Source organism: Ornithodoros turicata, chromosome 4 (genome assembly GCF_037126465.1).
Source record: "Ornithodoros turicata isolate Travis chromosome 4, ASM3712646v1, whole genome shotgun sequence".
NCBI lineage: Eukaryota > Metazoa > Arthropoda > Arachnida > Ixodida > Argasidae > Ornithodoros > Ornithodoros turicata.
The window spans coordinates 6,205,729-6,222,206 of NC_088204.1; the positions used below are offsets into that span (position 1 = coordinate 6,205,729).

Genomic DNA, 16,478 nt, shown 5'->3' on the forward strand with positions numbered 1-16,478 from the left:
TCTCCCACCGAAAAAGAGCCAGGGGCTAAAGAAAAAAACGGAATGCTCTACACAAATGGAACCAACTGTACATGCGTGGCAGTTGTGTGGTCTATCCAACAATATTTTTTTCATCGCCCCTTGTTAATTAATTAGCGGTAATTAATTTTCTGGCTTTTCAATTATCGGTTTTAGCTCTCAGATGTCAATGAGGAAGTTGTAGTACATGTCGAAAAAGATACAACTGAAGCGGTTCGAGGTCGCTGTGACTTGTGGTTTCGTTATTTCCCGGGATTAAATGTTGGTTTCAGATGCAGAGTCCGGCACCCGCGCGCGACGATTCCAGCGCGCTCCGGCGTACATTGACCTTGAGATTAGCGCTTGGAGACCATCCTTGGGCCACGTCACACAAGAGGAAGATATTTCCCTTGTTTCACAGCACACCTATCAGAGTGCACTGCAATCGTCGCGCGCGGGCGCCGAATTATGGGGAGCGCTCTGTGGTGCGCGCGGCTTCTGAAACCAATTTTTAAACCCGGGAAAAAAAGAAACCACACGCCATAGCAACCTCGAACCACTTTAGTTGCGTCTTTTCCGACATGTACTACAACTTCCTCGTTGGCATCTGAGAGCTAAAACCAATAATAAAAAGTTAGAAAATTACCGCTAATTAATTGATAAGGGGCGATGAAAAATTTTTGGATACACCACGCAACTGCCAAGCCCGTACAGTTGGTTCCATTTGTGTAGAGCACTGGCCCTTTTTCGGTTGGACACCCTGTATGTTTGGGGGTACCAACTGTTTAACAGTGCCAACAATGAGAGGATTGTACACGGATTGTACTTAGTCGGATTCCAACACGCGAGTACAGTTGCCAGCTATGCTTGCTTTCCCACTACGAAATGTTAAAATCCGTGGTAGTGTTTTCGTCGCGCCGCGCCGAATCGCGCCAGACTATACGATCCCGGTAGGACGAGGAAGTGTGGCGTAGCGAATGCTAGCTGTCGGCGCAGAACGCGGGCGGCGATGGGCGAAGTCTACGCCGGACTCTAAACCAGTCTAAACCAGCCTTCATGCATGCCTCACTCTCACTGTGCGAGGTACATTCCCCGCTGGCGGAGATACATCTCTGAGCCAACAGCTCCTATTGCTGTCTCGGAGTATAGTCGATAGAGTCTTCCTGTAGTGCAATAGGTCGGAATATACTTGCCGATTATAAAAGTACAGATGGCCACCGTAGAAAAGGCAAAGCTGGGATTGTCAAACACGAAGGACAACATGTATATCAAGGGCAACGCCGCGGCACCGTGAAGCAGATTGAGGACGATCACGGCCTCTGAAAGAAATGTCATTTTCAGCGTTGTTGCACTTGCATCTGTCGCACCATCCGCACTAACTGGCGTACTGTGTGGCGCCTCTGTAGTGCAGTTCTATACCCTTGTGCAACATAATTACGGCAACCAAAGTGTCAGAGTTACTCAGCCGGGAAGGGGGCATACGCTTCGACAACGATAGTAGTGTTCAAGACAAATCTATAGTCCGTCAGCAGCTCTGAAAATATTGGTGCGCCGAAGACAGGATGGCTGGGCACAGAGAGGTCACGCTCCCTCCTACGCTAGATAATGTAGTTCATCATAGACTCAACTCTGGTTCCGTACTGGCCACATGACACTACGCTGCGGCAGAAAGCACGCTTTGGCAGCTGATGGCACTGCAGTATTTCTCCTGACACTGTTGAGTCTCACTATCTCTAACGGCGTATGTAGCTGACGGACTAAATTTCTTTTCCGCCTTAAGTTGAACATGACTATAGGTAAAATGGAGCATGACATCTGTGCGATCTCAATCATGCACGTTGCTTTTTTACGATCTGATCATTCCGTCACCCGAACGTGGGGGAATATAGTAGGGCTAACCAAGGTCGATAGCAGTACAGGTCTGGCATTTGCGGGGATACTAGCGAGTGTTACTAGACCGCTGAGAACGTTGACGTTGACCCAAGCAACGCAATGTACTGAAAGTCGAGTGCAATGGGAGTGGACGGTATGTGTCTTATCAGTGTTCTTTAGTTGCACGGTTGTGCTGAAGGCCTTCCACCTACCCGTCCACCCCTATTGCACTCGACTTTCAGTACATTGTGCTGCTAGGGTTCTGCAGCCGAACGTGTGTACCGGAAACAGTGACAGAGAGCGTGACTCAATCGTATCTGCTGATAGGGCGGTAGACGCGATAGCCTATCGGGACACCGCCCAAGCAGCAAAATGTACTGAAAGTCGGGTGCAGTAGGGGTGGACGGGTAGGTGGAAGGCCTTGAACAGACTCGTGAAACTAAGGAACATCGATAAGACACATACCGTCCACCCCTATTGCACTCGACTTTCAGTACATTGTGCTGCTTGGGCGGTTGCGGCCTACTGACATTCGCTAGTAAGAACAGAATAAGTAAGTATAGTTTTTGCAATTGCACCGAAACGACTGCGGGTACCCGAATATCCGGGTCGGGTACACGCGTTCGCCAGAATGCCCACCAGATTCGGATTAACCTTTTCCGTCGTTCCAGCTGAAGAGTCACCCCCCTACCCAATTTGTCCGCCACAACCCCTTCTACCTCACTCAATCAACCTTACCTAAGTAATCGGTCGGCATAACTGCATAAATGGCGGGCAACGGGACCATGAGAAAGATGGCGGCGATGGCGTAGAAGGTGAAGTCCCAGACGAAGTTAACTCCCCAGTACATAAGACCGCCCACTCCAGTCATGAACTGCAGGTGCTTGAAGTGGAGAATGCGCTCGGTAACCGGGAAGACGATGAAACTACTACACATGAGACTTGAAGCCATGGGGAAGAAGATGGAACGGAGGACCTTTGGGAGTACGTATCTATAGGTGCCGCGAGAAGTTTCATCTTCGTCCTCAGCCTTTGCCGCAGAGCTGGAAGCTATGATTTCGAGCTGAATGTAGGCTGAACGGTCATTGGTCAAATTCCTCAGCAGTGCTATGTTGTACACGTGCATGGCGAGGATGGCCGCGTGCGGGTTCTGGCCGTTGTACCAGAGTGTTGTCCTGCGCCGTAGAAATGATGTTAGGACGGCGTAGAACTGGTCCACGTGAGATTTTTCTCGTGTTAATTACACCTATTATGCCGGAATGCATCCATGTAGCGAATGTTTTAATGTTAGTGACAGGGTTTCGACGAAATGGTCCACTATTGTGGTTTTAGACAATCGGGATTTTCCGGCTTTTGCTGCTGTTCTTTGTTTCCTACACTCTAAAGTGATGACATGATATGACGTAATGACATAATAGGGTACCGGTAGCTCCTGACCAGAGGCTAAACGCGTGTAGGACTTACGCGGAAGAACGCTACAGGACATGGATATCGCAACCTCACGTTACCTTGCAAGTACCACGCTGGACAACAGTTTACGGAAACCGCACCGGCGCATTCCTTTTGCGACACGTTAGCAGCGAATGGGACCATACGGACTTGCAAGCTGGTGGTTCGCTCGTGCGTGCTCCAGCACTTTTGTCCAGCACTGTCGTGGCCACTGTTAACCAATCTCCCGTGGCCTCGCTCTGATAAGCGGCCAACTACCAGAGGACAGTGTAAATAGCAATGGAACTGTCAACAGTCACTTTGGGAGTGCTCGGTTGCAGGTATGGACAAGCAGGTATGGATATGGACAAGGTAAGAACAACTGCCCAAGCGCAATGTAAGAAGCCATAGGAAATCATTCAGCTAAGTCTCAGACAAGCTGCCTTCTGTCATTGCGCTTCCAGCCGCGTTCTCTCTTTTTTTATCACACGTGTTGTCGATAAGCGATACCATGCCAGCACACGGCCATCCCCAAAATGACAATCGACCCTGCCAATGCTGTTTTCGCTGTACCATGATAGTCGAGCGTTCATCAGAGCGAGGCTACGACAGTATACGGTCGCTGTCCTATTGCTACATTTCGTGGTCAACACGCTGCACCAAGACATAACGCCTACCCGTTGTGTTCGTCCATCTCGTAGACCACCTGTAGATGGAAGATATAGGCGCGCAGCGATTGCGACGACAACAGGAGAAGGTACCCGAGTACGCTGCCGTACCCATCCTCTTTGCTTGCTATGGCGCCGTTGTCGTATAGCGCCGGGAGTAGGTACGTGTCAACGAATTCGTCTTGGGCGTTGTGGAAAATAGTAGTTAATGGGGCGAAGTAGGCCACGTCGAAGGTATAGTCGATGCGGTTGCTGGCGGTCATCATCGGCGACCCTCCGCGGGTTGAGATGTTTTCCAGTCCAAAGAGGGTGTACAATAGGATGGGAGGGAATAGCCAACTGAAGAGCGGCAGCTTCCACTCCCGTGTAGCGTAGGCTGCACGCTTTGCCGTCAAGCCCCACAGGCGGTAGAAGCAGCCGGGACGGGCCGATGTGCTAGTAGCCATCGCTTGTACGTGAGATCCTGTAAAATGCATTGCAATGTTAGTTAAAGATGGCGCAACAGCCGTTCCCTTGTTTCAGCATGTGGCCAAAAAACAACTAGCGACCACTGACTAAATCTCGGACTTCTCCGGACGCAGAAGTATCACAAAATTCTACTTTTGAGAAGCATGAAGTCATGGGGTGCCCAATCTACCCCCGTCGTCTGCGAACATTGCGCGTCGAAGGTCCATTTGCTTCTCCTCACCACAGCTGCTGGCTGCGGATGCACGCGCTGTTGCTGGGGGACAGGCAGCAGAACTTCTGGTAATGCCTCCGATATACTCTTGGAGAACCCGAACTTTCGTATTGCGGGCTCTTTAGAAACTTCACGGAAGCGCGTGATCTTGGTTTATAATACAAAATAAGATAAACATCTTTATCTCGCTTTAAAGACTCGCTTTTCTCGAGTATCGGGGGTTGTGGCTGGAGGGTGTAGAAGTACCCGAATTTCGCGGCGTGCACGGCATCCGATGCACGTATAAGTCTTCGTTCGTAGAAACTGTAAAAACGAGAATGGGACGAAAGACAACGCACGTTTCGCTTCGACGGCCTCTGCTTCGTCCCCCGCTTCATGGTGATGATGGTGATGACGATGAATATGGCGCTCTTCGCGAAATTTGACCATGATGTCTTCGAGAGTAGTGACGTTCACGCCAAACGACTCGATGCCCAGAGAACCTTTCCTGCTCTCAAGTTCTTGGAACATGGTAATGATGAGTCTCGTAGCCACCATCTGTCCCAAAATGAAGACCGCCTCGTTCGCCGAATCACTCTGCAGCCGCGCCTTGCGCGCATACTTCTGGAGAAGATCCTCTATCTCGTATATATCACATTGAGCCATCTTGTTGACCAGTATGTGGTAACCCGTGCCAAAGCGCTGCTTCAGAAACGTTGACGAGCCACAGGAGCGTATGCGACCATTGGCCATGATAGCGATACGGTCTCCCAAGATTTCGGCTTCGTCTAGATACTGGGTCGTAAGTAATATGGTGCAGTCTCGTCGCCGGAACTTGAGCAAAAGTTCCCACATTTCACGGCGCGAGTCCGGGTCCATGTGCGCCGTCGGCTCGTCCAGGACGACCAGCTTTGGAGCCAGTATAATCGCCATGGCGGTGCAGAGGCGTCGCTGAAGCCCAGGGGTAAGGCCCACGGCGAGTTCGGAGCGAAATGGTACCAGGCCGATATCTCGAAGCAGGCTGTTGACCTCTGTACGAGCCACTCCCCATGTTGCTCCTTTGATCTGCGAGATGCATCATGCTGTTACCTCTTGCAAAGTGTGCTATTACTAAGCTAAAATCGTTCCTTTCTTTTTTGCACCGTAGAAACCACAAAGGGTGGGGGGAGGGGAGTAGAACGAAATCTGTGAGAGGAGAAACGAGGGCAAGGAAACGATTCGTAACGAGGCGATGCCCTCTCCCAACGCCCTGAGACCGACCCGCCTGATGGGGCCACAGGCCTTGTTTGTATACATGTCTTTCAGCACCGCTTCCGGTTTGTTCCCAAAACGACATCCGGTTTGCCAGCGAACACAGTCTGCGCTAACCGCTATGACGACTGATACTGTTATCGCTTCTGATTTGAGGAGAGATAGGACGATATACGTACGCCTTTTTATGGCAGTTCAATTTGCCACAAAGAGGCGTACGCCTCCTCAACAACAAATCAGGAAAGTACAAAGCTATCATTCTGCATGGTGGCTGGTTCCGAGCGTCCTTAGTCGCGGAAAGACCGGAAGTCTTCGTGGCACCGGAAGTTGTAATGCGGCCTTGTTTACGGCCTTGTTTACCCGAGTACATTTCTTCTCTATCCCTTTCTCTTCAACTCCACCCCATCTAATGCCCGCAAGGACCTTTGGGACAAACGCAATAAATAAATATACGCAGAAAGAGTAGGGCCGGTTGGTACAACTCCATTTTTTAGCGACGAGAAATAGGGACACTCGGTTAGGCACAGAATAGGAAAGACCTGGTCTTTCCTATTCTGTGCCTAACCGAGTGTCCCTATTTCTCGTCGGTAAAAAATGGAAATAAATATACAATGCGTAAATGACGCAATGAACCATTGTCCCATTGGTCTCCTGTGATGTAGCCACTTTCAGATGAATCGCGCAATACTCACAACCGCAAACACAAGGAGATGCTCTTCCACGGTAAGATCGTTGAAGAGTATATTGAACTGGCTGCAGTAGCCGATGCTTTGACGTGCTTTCCTGGTGCTAGCCACGATGTCATACTTCCGGATGACGACGTTTCCCAAGCTGGGCTTGATGAAACCTGTTTGACACCGCACTTCACCTTCAAAGCATAATCTAATTTACTATATGGACGTACCAGTAATCATATTCATGGTCGTCGTTTTGCCCGCACCGTTGTGGCCGCAAAGGACGGTAATGTGTTTGTCGTAAACTTGAAGGCTGGCTCGAGAGACTGCTTGCACGCTGCCGTAGTCCTGGTGCGTGCATAAATATCAGCAGAACAAAAATGCTTTACTAAGTTACACAAGTTGCATACATGACCATGTCAGTGACAAAAGTTCTACAATTGGGACCGGCAACTCATCCATGGAAGGCTCCTGCGATTGGCTACCAGCCTGTGCACGACGCCTCCGCTTCGCGATGTAGTGCCGGCTCTCTCTCCCCCAGTACCCCATTGGCCGCGCCGCACTACATTCGCGCGCGCGGAGCGATTCTTGTGTGGGGGCGGAGTCAATTGTATGACTTATGTTGCCACTGGATATAGTGACGCTGGCAATATTACTTATTTGCCTTTTTTGCGATCATTAGGATAATTTGTGGCTTTACGTCGGGAGACAACTGTGAATGGGCGTGCTGGTATTCATGATAGCGATTGCACTGGATGCTAGCTCACATTGATGAATGCATGTATAGGATGATGCGAGAACGGTAAACCTAACCGTGACTTCTGCAGTTTTTTATTATTAACTTTCACATGAACGGGCTTACTTTCGATGCCTCTATTAACTCCATGACTACCGTGAGGTCCCCAGGCTCTTTCTCGAAGTTCAGAGATTCAGCCGCACTTCTTGGCGGCGCTTTCAGTGAAGACATCGTTGGAAGCCAGTAACTCATCTGAAACAGGCGTTTCAGTGGATTCGCATTAGCAAATTTGGGACACGAAGAAGGAACGCATGAGGAGCCGTTGTGAACGCCCTTTTCGGCACATAGGGTGTAGGTAGGGTTCCGTGTTTTCAATTTTAATCGATACGCCATGTAAATTTTCCCCCATTCGGTTTTAATAGAAAAACACGGCATATAGAGATGAATTGCTGCGCATGCCCAGCAAGTTGTTAATCCAGATAAGAAAATCACACAGAAATACGATGGTTACGAAAATTTCCCGTTTACCTTTTTCGTTACGCGTAAAACGACATCGTAACGCCTAACGCACCACAAAGGCAGCGTTAGACGCAAAGCACAGATACATTGCTATTTCTATTCGCCCATAACTGGTGGGTAAACCGTGCGCACGCCAGGGGAAAACATCGAAAAACGCCGATTTCGCGAGAATCAATAAACGCCGAAAAACATACGCCGAATCCGGCAAACAATAATAAAAACCGAAGGCGCGGAACCCTACACTGTTAGAAATGAACTTCACCGCATAGCACGCTCCTAGCCAACCATCATCTAGAATGATATCGTTATCTGCCCCGATTTGTTGAAAACCGGGGGCGTACGCCTCTTTTGTGACAATCATGAACAGCATAAGTGTCACAGAAAAGGCGTACGCCTCCCGATTTGAACAAATCGGGGCAGATAACGATATCATTCGAGACGTTGGTTGGCTAGCAGCGTGCTATGCGGTGAAGTTCATTTTTAAGAGTAGTTATAGGTTTCTCGCTAGGACACCTGGACAATATTTTCTACGGCGTTTTCGGCTTACCATCAATGGGTACACCATTGGCCTTGTCACCCCAGGACCCGAAGCGTAGACATTGTCCAAGTACCATATTAGTACAATGATGATAAGGTTGGTGACGAACCCGACGAGCAGGATATCGCCGATTGTCACGTTATCAGGCGTCGCGTCGATGTCGTAAAAATTGCTCCAGTTTGCTCCAGATGGAACTGAAGAAGATGGGAGCTTCTCGTGTTAAAACTGGTATTGTATTGTACTGGTACTGGTATTGTGTTAAAATAAGCACTCTTTGAGCGAACTGGCTTAGAATACGTTGCTCTAGGGTAGCTTATTTGCGCTTACCGTACTTTTCGAAGCGCTCGATAATTCGGAAGCACCAGTGGAGGTTCATTCCAGGAAAGACGGATGTCAACAATTTTTCATCGTGAGTAATGTAATAGTAGCCCAGTCCGCTTGGATCTTCTAGTAGTGTGAAGGGCAAGACGCAGCTAAAGGTCCAGTAGAGCATGGAACCGGCGACGGCTGATGCAGCTGAAAAAAAAAAATCTCACTTGGAAGAAACATTTGAAGGAACCCGTGATAACTACACTCAGCCAATCAACTTGCACCTCACTTCCATTTTCTTCGTCTTCAAGTCAGCATAACCTAGTACTCAAAGGTTCAAGTAAACAAGGGTCGTTTGTCGTAGATCTACCTCGTAATATAAGGGGCAATCTTATGCAGTCAGCGTACAGCGACCTCTTTTATGATCCATAATTCTCGGAAAGAATAGCTGCATCTTTGCTAGACCACAGCCATCTGTGCAAGCTACAACGTAGGAACAGTCTTCAGTTGCTTTGAAATCTTGCTAACCACAGCCACATTAATGACTATACCTGATATAGGGGCATATGTAAAGGTAACTATCACGGTGGCACGTTCACTTTGAAAAGGAACGACTTACGGCTGGAGAAGAAGATTGAAAGAAACATCGCTTGCAGCAAAGCAGAACTGCTGAACGCCATCAGCACGTAAAACAGCAGCAACGGATCACTGTATTGGATGAAAGTCCTTCCCTCTTTGTTGCGGAGGATGGTCAGGAAAATCATCATCATCGTGACGATGATAAGCAGGATGAAGAACGCGCCCAGGAAATGACTGATCCAGTAGATCCAGTCACTTAAGCCACAGATACGCATCATTTCTTTCATGCCTGTACCACGCTCTTCCGTCAACCTCGCCACAAAGACCGCGAACGGAATCAGCATCGCGACGCAGAAACGCGTCAGGACCAGGCCATAGTTCCTCTGGCTCCGCTCCTCTATGTAGCTGGGGTAAGGAAACCGGCGCAGTTTGAAGTCGGCATTGAACGCCACGTTCTTTCGCTGAGCGGTCATCATCAGGTGGTGGTACTCGAGACGGGCTGTGATGGGCAGGATGGTGTTCATCTCGTTGTAGCGAGACTCGTCATTAGGACCGGGTGCTTGCGTCGACAGCTTATCGCCGAAGCGGACGCCTGTATCGAGCTGCAGCTGCGTGGGGTATACGACGATGTCCAGCGACTGTGGCGGGGTCTGGTCTTTCGTAAAGTCACCGTCGAAAAATATTCCGATTAAGGTGGACGGTGTCGTGTTTTGGTTTAACTTGACCGTCTCTTCAAGGTGCTGGAGCGTGGGGGAGCTGAGCACGGTCTTGATGCCCAGGTCCGCGGTGGCCGATCGCACCAGTTTGGCGAAATACTGTGTCTGAGGTGTGAAGACCACCTGTGTGAGGGGAAAGCAAGTATGTAGGCTTGAAGAATGACGAGGGCTGAATTGCTACTTATTTTCCGAATGGGGACGTTGTTCGGATCATGCTATCCTGTTAGCGAGCTATAAGTGAGAAGAACCGGAACAGTTGTAGAATCTAAGTTTACGCACGTGTTTGCATCCTGGCTACTTTTTTCTGATCTTGTCGGCTTTGTTTGCGCAACCCCTCGTTTCAGTTATGCAGCGCGTCGGAGATCGGCGAATGGACGAACTATACATCGAGCTAGCACGAAGTATCAAGATGTAGTCAGGTAGAATGTAAAATCCGAGCTCCTAAGAACCAGCTACTCTTCGCCGTTTTGCACGGAGTACCAGAGTTGCGGAATTAAAATTCCGGAATTGGAATGATTCCGGAGTGATGCCCCGTTTTTAGCGCACCGGAACGGAATGGGAATGGAGTTAAGCCACCAGCTGTTGGGAATGGAATTTGAATGGAATTAGACCTGTTTGGGGCCGGAATGCGAATGGCCAGCGAATGGTGTTAAATTGATGGGCTCCAGCACGCTGGGTTTTGAGCGGAGGCCACTCAAAGTGTCTGGCAACCATTCAACCGAAGGTCGTCTATAGTTTCGGATTTGGAAAGAGAGGAACATAAAATTCATCAAAATAAAGCAGTATACGATTTTTTTTTTGTCCGTTGGCCTGATATATCTAGTATCCCGTTACATGTTTCCTTTCTTTTTTTCTTTTTTGCACTTACTAGTGCACCAGTTAACAACTTATAGTGCATCACTTTAGCCCCGGAGACCAGCTCCCGTAGCATAGTGGTTAAGATGATCGCTTTCCGCGTCGAGACTGGGAGGTGACACGGGTTCGAACCCTGCCATCGGCTGTGCTGTCTAAGGCTTTCCCTGGGTTTTTCGAAGACTTTCCAGACGAATGTCGGCACAGTTCCCCCTGAAGTCGGCCCAGGACGCATACTAACCCCGCCCTGTCCCCCACTCCTTCCTCCTGTCCTCTCTCCATCTTTCCACGTCTGTACGCCGGTCACAGCCACAGTTGCTTCGCGGCGCTAACACTGAATAAAAAAAATATTTAGCCCCGGAATGGAAACGTCCTTTTCTTGGGTGGAATGAGAATGAGCCTTGCGTCTTCATTCCGAGGAATTAAAAGGAATGGAATTTCGACTCGCGACCACTCCTCGGAATGGAATTGGAATTGAATGGATCGACCCATTCCGCAACACTGTATACTCAACTGTCTGTATGTTGCTTATATTCTTCAGAGTCCTCCAATACGTCATCGGGCTGGAGGGCGGGTACAGTGTGACCGAGTGTCGGATCAGCTGTTCCCGCTTGACGGCGTTGCTGTGAATGCCGGTCATGAAGGCCACCATGAGCGCGATCTCCAGGATGGTGGTGACGTAGTGGCGCTGGAAACGTTTCAAGAAGATGTTCTTCCAAAGCATGATGTACAGCTGTCTAAGCGCGGAACGCATGGTCCTCTAAGCAATCCTGTGTCCCGAGGGATAAAAAAAAAGAGGATCAGTTGAAGTCGTACGTGGCCTTACCGGCAGAGTGGTTCGTTGCACTGAGCGCTCCTTCTGACGGTTCGACGTGAGAGCTCGCTAAGTAGCTCGAGACGTGAATCATCTAGCTTCCTCGTCGTCGTTTCTTCAATTTTTTTTTTCTGCTTGTGAGACAGCTGTTCATGTGGCATCTATTTTTATGCTGGTTTACACACATTCTATATGCCACCAAAAACTGATGAAACTTCGTATTGCTTATTCTTAGCAACATTCATGGTGCCCGAAGGACAACTCATACCAGACAAGTCGTACCACACCCAAGTCATACCGGGACAACTTATACCGGGGACGAGTCACACCACACGCAACTCATACCAGTGACGTTTATGTAATATTGCTATACCTGATAACACTGGATGCCAAGATCAAATATCAAATATTGAGCACTTTATGAAATTCAGCGCAGCGTGCCAGCTGTGTAAATTTCAATCTAGAAGAAGAATGATTGGACACGCAAACGTCATTTTACTTGTGATAATTGAAGAAACTTACCACCCTGCAGTCGGCAAGAAAGGTGTGTACGTAACAAACGGAAATGGTCGCACCACTTAGCTCAAACCAAGCTGAGTACATCAACTGGAATACCAGAGCATATCCGATCCGTGTGTCCTCCCTTCTCAGGATGCTTCCAGGAGAATGCTAATTCCCTTTGAACAAAGTCAATAATGTGTAGCCTCTGTGCAAGACCTGTGTCATGGCATCAAATAAGGGGTGTGTCAGGTTTGCGTAACGACTACGGATTTCATGTGTTTAAACATATTGACGAAGCATTTAGACGTTTAAATGCTCTTGCAACAGTATTTAAATTTCTTAAAAAATCCAATATCCATCCTATGTTCAAAAAAAAAAAGTTCAATGTCTTTTTCCGTCCCAATTACACTAAAACAAAGGTGAAATTATTCACAAACAGTAAAAGGCCGTACAGCCGTTAAGGCATGAGTTGTACTGGTATGAGTTGAGTGCTGGTATGAGTTGTCCTAGTATGGCTTTTGGGGTGGTATGAGCTGTCCCGGTATGAATTGTCCTGGTATGAGCTGGGTGATCACCAAATAATTTATATATATGCTGTAAATAATTATTTCAGTTTGCTTCGAATATTGTTAGACATCTTGCTGTTACAAGATGGACGACAATACGGTGCAGAGCCGCTCCAGAATGGAGGAAAGTACAGGGTGTGTGCAGATAAACTCCAGTGGCATTTGCACACGTAACTCGTTGCCTGCTTACCTGACGAACCTCCGGTGGTGCATGATCGTGCATTTTTTCGTGCGAAAGCTACAGCGAAATCGTGGAAGCCACACTCAGCGTAAAAAGTAAACAAAGTGACGAAAACATCGGCTTCTGTTTATCAGAATAGGGCAACATGGCCGTCTCAGGAGAGTTGTGTGCAGGTTCCGCTAGGGGCGCTACCGACGAGCATCTATGTGGGATATCGGTTCGGTCTCTGCACCGATAGCTCCCCTAGCGGTACCCGAATACAACTCTCCTGAGTCCGCCATGTTGCCATGTTCTGATGCACGGAAGCCGATATTTTCGTCACGTTTCGCTACAACTTTTTTGGCTCCATAATACTTAATTATCTCTGTGTCTGCTACATAGAGTGCGACATTTATGTTATAGGTGCTATGAAGGAGAGGTATAGTCCCACAAAAGCGCATTTATCCCTGGTTTTCTTCCGCAAATTCCAGAAACAAAAACCAAAACCTAATGCTAATTCTGATGACGCGCTTCTCCACCGAGCGTTCACGTGCTGGTGTAACTGTCGTCTGCTCCGGTCGTCTTCAGTTTGTTCACGCGCGTCAGGTGCATTAAGTTGGCGGGCCGTGTCTGACTAACTTGATCTGACAACCTTCGCTGCGGGCGATCAAATCAAATCAAATGGTAGACGCAGAACGACGCCATACGCCATCTCCGTCGGTGCTGCTGGGAGATGGCAACGACGAAGTGTAGAGGTCGCGTGCTTTGGAGGCGGTCCGATCGCCAGCGCCACGCGCTGCTGATTCCACAGCTATCGGCAGCACCCTGAATTCATCATCTGCCCGACACGCAAGTACGCAAATTGGAAATTAACTTCGGTACCCCAGACTGTTTACGATGGGTTCGTAAGAGATGCTCGTTTCACCCTAGGTCTTGTGGTCTTTTTTTTTCTGCTGGATGGGCTCACTGTTTTCTTGGCTGATCTCAACTTAAGCCTTGTCGTCCAGCCCTCGAGAACGGTAATCGAACCTCATTGTTCATCTTTTAGACCCGTGGTTTTGCTTCGTTGTCTTGTTCACAAGCTAGCTCCAGACGTGGTACTTCGGTAGCGATCTGTCGTTGTCGCGGTCACTTCGACTGAGCAAGTCACTGAGCGGTCACTGAGCAAGTCCGTCTTCCATCGGCATTGACACCCTGTACTTGTCGTGTTATCGGGATGGACTGACGTAATAACAATAGATCCAACAACTCCCAACACAGCAAATGTTTAACCTGCGATAATACCCCTATTGTGTTTCCTAATCAAGGTTCGAGGTCATTAGTCAGCACCCGTGAATAAAGCAGCATGGCCTTCGATAGATACGTATTGCCGTACTAAATATAGTGACGCAACAGGCATTGAAGCGTGTGTTTCAACGTGTCAACAGAGGCAGTGGGTGTAATGGAGCACGAAGCCGCCGTGGAGCAGCACCAGCACCCTGGCCGTCAGTGTCGCTCGGTGTCCTTTGACAACGGGAAACATCACGTGATCGACACTGACCCTGACCCCGATGTGGACCCGAGCAGGCTGCGGCCCATCGTAGGACGACCTCCCACACCGAGACCATCGCGTACAGACTTCAACGCTGCTGAAGTGGACGAATCCGCAGAATCTTCGCGGCCGCAGAGCTGCACCTCGCAGGGATCTTTGTCCTCGACTGCGTCTGAGCCAAAGCCCGTATGTCGAAATTTATTGTGAATTACGTTGTTGAACCAGTCTCGTGGGAGGTGAAGCCTAGTGGCATGGTGCCCGGGACAGAAAAGATGTCACAATATTTCTTGCAGCGGCTGTGTATTTCCAGATTGTGCTAGCATCACTCGTTTCGTACCTTCGCATTACACAGACACGACGGACATCACTTCAGGGGACGCTTGGCTTGGGGCTTGTTAGGGGCCAATTAACTTGCGAACTGTCGTATATCCAGCAGGTACCTCAACTCAACCCCGAGATGCTGGTGATGAGGCTGACGGTGGACTGCGCACCTAGGACAGGTGACAAGGAAGCAGTACTTCGTGAAAGGGGAGAGGGTGTCCAGGACACCCCTACGGGACCGGAGAAGGATGATCTAAAGAATGAAAGCAGCACCCTGGAGGACAGCAACAGCAACATGGTCGCTGAATAGATCAGTTGTGCACGGAATCTAAATTTGCGCCTGGAGCCGCGGGCCAGGTCATTGTGATTGATGTCAATAAAAAGGAACGACTACTGATCCGTTCCGCTGGCTCATACCGCTGACAAGGTGCGGTGTGTTATGCGTACGCGGTTTGCGGGAATGGAAGGCTGGCAATGCGATGACTGGTGGGTTAAGACTGCCAGGACCTCGCAACTGAGCGCGTCGAAATAGACCTGAGCGTGTGGCGACGGGCGCGTTGAATAACTGCTCTACTTACCGCGCTCGGTGTGTATACTCTGTCCCTAGTACTCCGGTGCCTCTACTAAACGGTTTGTCTGAGCCACGAGCGGGATACGCGCTCAGTCGAAGCTTCCAAGGAGGCTCATTGGATATCAGGCCTCTCCTTCCTCTATACGTCACGGAGCGAGAGTAGCATTTACGGGCTCCGACCGGCAAGCTGGAGCGTGAGTATTCATCAAGAGCGGCACGCTCCGGAAAAAGTGACACCGTTTAGTAAAAAGGAGCGCGCTCCCTGTGCTCTTGAGCCGCTATTTAACGCGCCTTATGTATCACCACTATGTATCTCCACTCTCCAGTGCGCCTTCACTCATCGTTAAGCTGCTTAGACAGAGGTAACCCGTACCGAGTTCGGTCGAGGCCAACTCTTGCGGTGCGTATGCTTTTTGGTTCGCTGTACTTCGTTACCGTGACAACCGTGCCGCGCCGTATCCGTACCGCCCGAAAATGCAACACTGTGAACCAGGCATGAGAGTTCATCGAGAGCGCAACGCTCTGGAAAAGGTGTGACACCGTTTAGTAAAAAGGAGCGCGCTCCCTTCGCTCCGGAGCCGTTACGTAGCGCGCCCAATATCTCCTGTGGGAGCGCCAGGTCAAAACTTAGTTGCGATAGTGTCTGCTAGAAGTCGCACTATTCGGCCGTTGTAGTAGTAGCAATTGTAGTAGATCGTGATGTGAACACTTTAAGGCCTGTTTATACTACCGCGTGACGTCGACGAGACTGCCGCACGCACCTCGCACTTTTTCACTAGGACGCGAGAGAACGTATGGCGTGGACCAGCGTGCTCTGGCAGCGGTGGGCACGCTTCGCACCAGAGTAGAAGATGCTTCCATCTATGCACGGACATCGCTATGTTGATGCGTGTCCTCAAGGGAAAGAATGTTGTTCAGTTGCGCAGGTTCACGACGTAGTATAAAACGAAGCACAAGAAACGTAATGTAGCGTGTCGTAGCAGTAGCGGTTGCGTCACACCACGCCGCCCGACCATGCGCCACCGGACGCCAGAGTAGTAACATTCAAAGTCACCAAACGCAAAATCATTTGCACGTTTCGCGAACATAAGTACCGTAAATATGCCGTAAATAAGTATGGATGGATGGATGGTGGTGCCCCCTGGTCCCTTTGTGAAGATGCTCTTTCTAACGAGGGTCCAGTCACAAGTAAACACGGCAAATTCCACGGTTGCCAG

The 16,478-nt window shown here is 49.4% G+C and overlaps 2 protein-coding genes across 3 annotated transcripts in view; one reads left to right on the plus strand and one right to left on the minus strand.

Annotated features, from left to right (window-relative positions):
* LOC135390539 (uncharacterized) overlaps nt 1-11,698 on the minus strand; it is a 30,206-nt gene extending 18,508 nt beyond the window's left edge. The window contains exons 1-11 of the mRNA XM_064620234.1: nt 11,312-11,698; nt 9,270-10,068; nt 8,669-8,857; nt 8,351-8,535; nt 7,411-7,536; nt 6,779-6,896; nt 6,567-6,721; nt 4,983-5,688; nt 3,975-4,428; nt 2,608-3,044; nt 1,191-1,316 (exon numbers count right to left, since the gene is read on the minus strand). Of these exons, the coding sequence (XP_064476304.1) occupies nt 1,191-1,316; nt 2,608-3,044; nt 3,975-4,428; nt 4,983-5,688; nt 6,567-6,721; nt 6,779-6,896; nt 7,411-7,536; nt 8,351-8,535; nt 8,669-8,857; nt 9,270-10,068; nt 11,312-11,551 (3,535 nt within the window). The 5' untranslated portion in view covers nt 11,552-11,698. The remainder of the gene's footprint in view (nt 1-1,190; nt 1,317-2,607; nt 3,045-3,974; nt 4,429-4,982; nt 5,689-6,566; nt 6,722-6,778; nt 6,897-7,410; nt 7,537-8,350; nt 8,536-8,668; nt 8,858-9,269; nt 10,069-11,311) is intronic.
* A 1,803-nt stretch (nt 11,699-13,501) lies between these two features.
* On the plus strand, nt 13,502-15,087 carry LOC135392657 (uncharacterized). Of its 2 annotated transcripts, none has more exons than XM_064623376.1 (4): nt 13,502-13,691; nt 13,769-13,857; nt 14,266-14,555; nt 14,806-15,087. In XM_064623376.1, exons 3-4 carry the CDS (start codon nt 14,280-14,282, stop codon nt 14,998-15,000), a joined length of 471 nt encoding a protein of 156 aa, XP_064479446.1. In that variant the 5' UTR covers nt 13,502-13,691; nt 13,769-13,857; nt 14,266-14,279; the 3' UTR covers nt 15,001-15,087. The 2 variants fall into 2 exon arrangements, with proteins under 2 accessions (XP_064479446.1, XP_064479445.1); XM_064623375.1 differs by having other exon boundaries at nt 13,505-13,691; nt 14,803-15,087.
* The last annotated feature ends 1,391 nt before the right edge of the window (nt 15,088-16,478 follow it).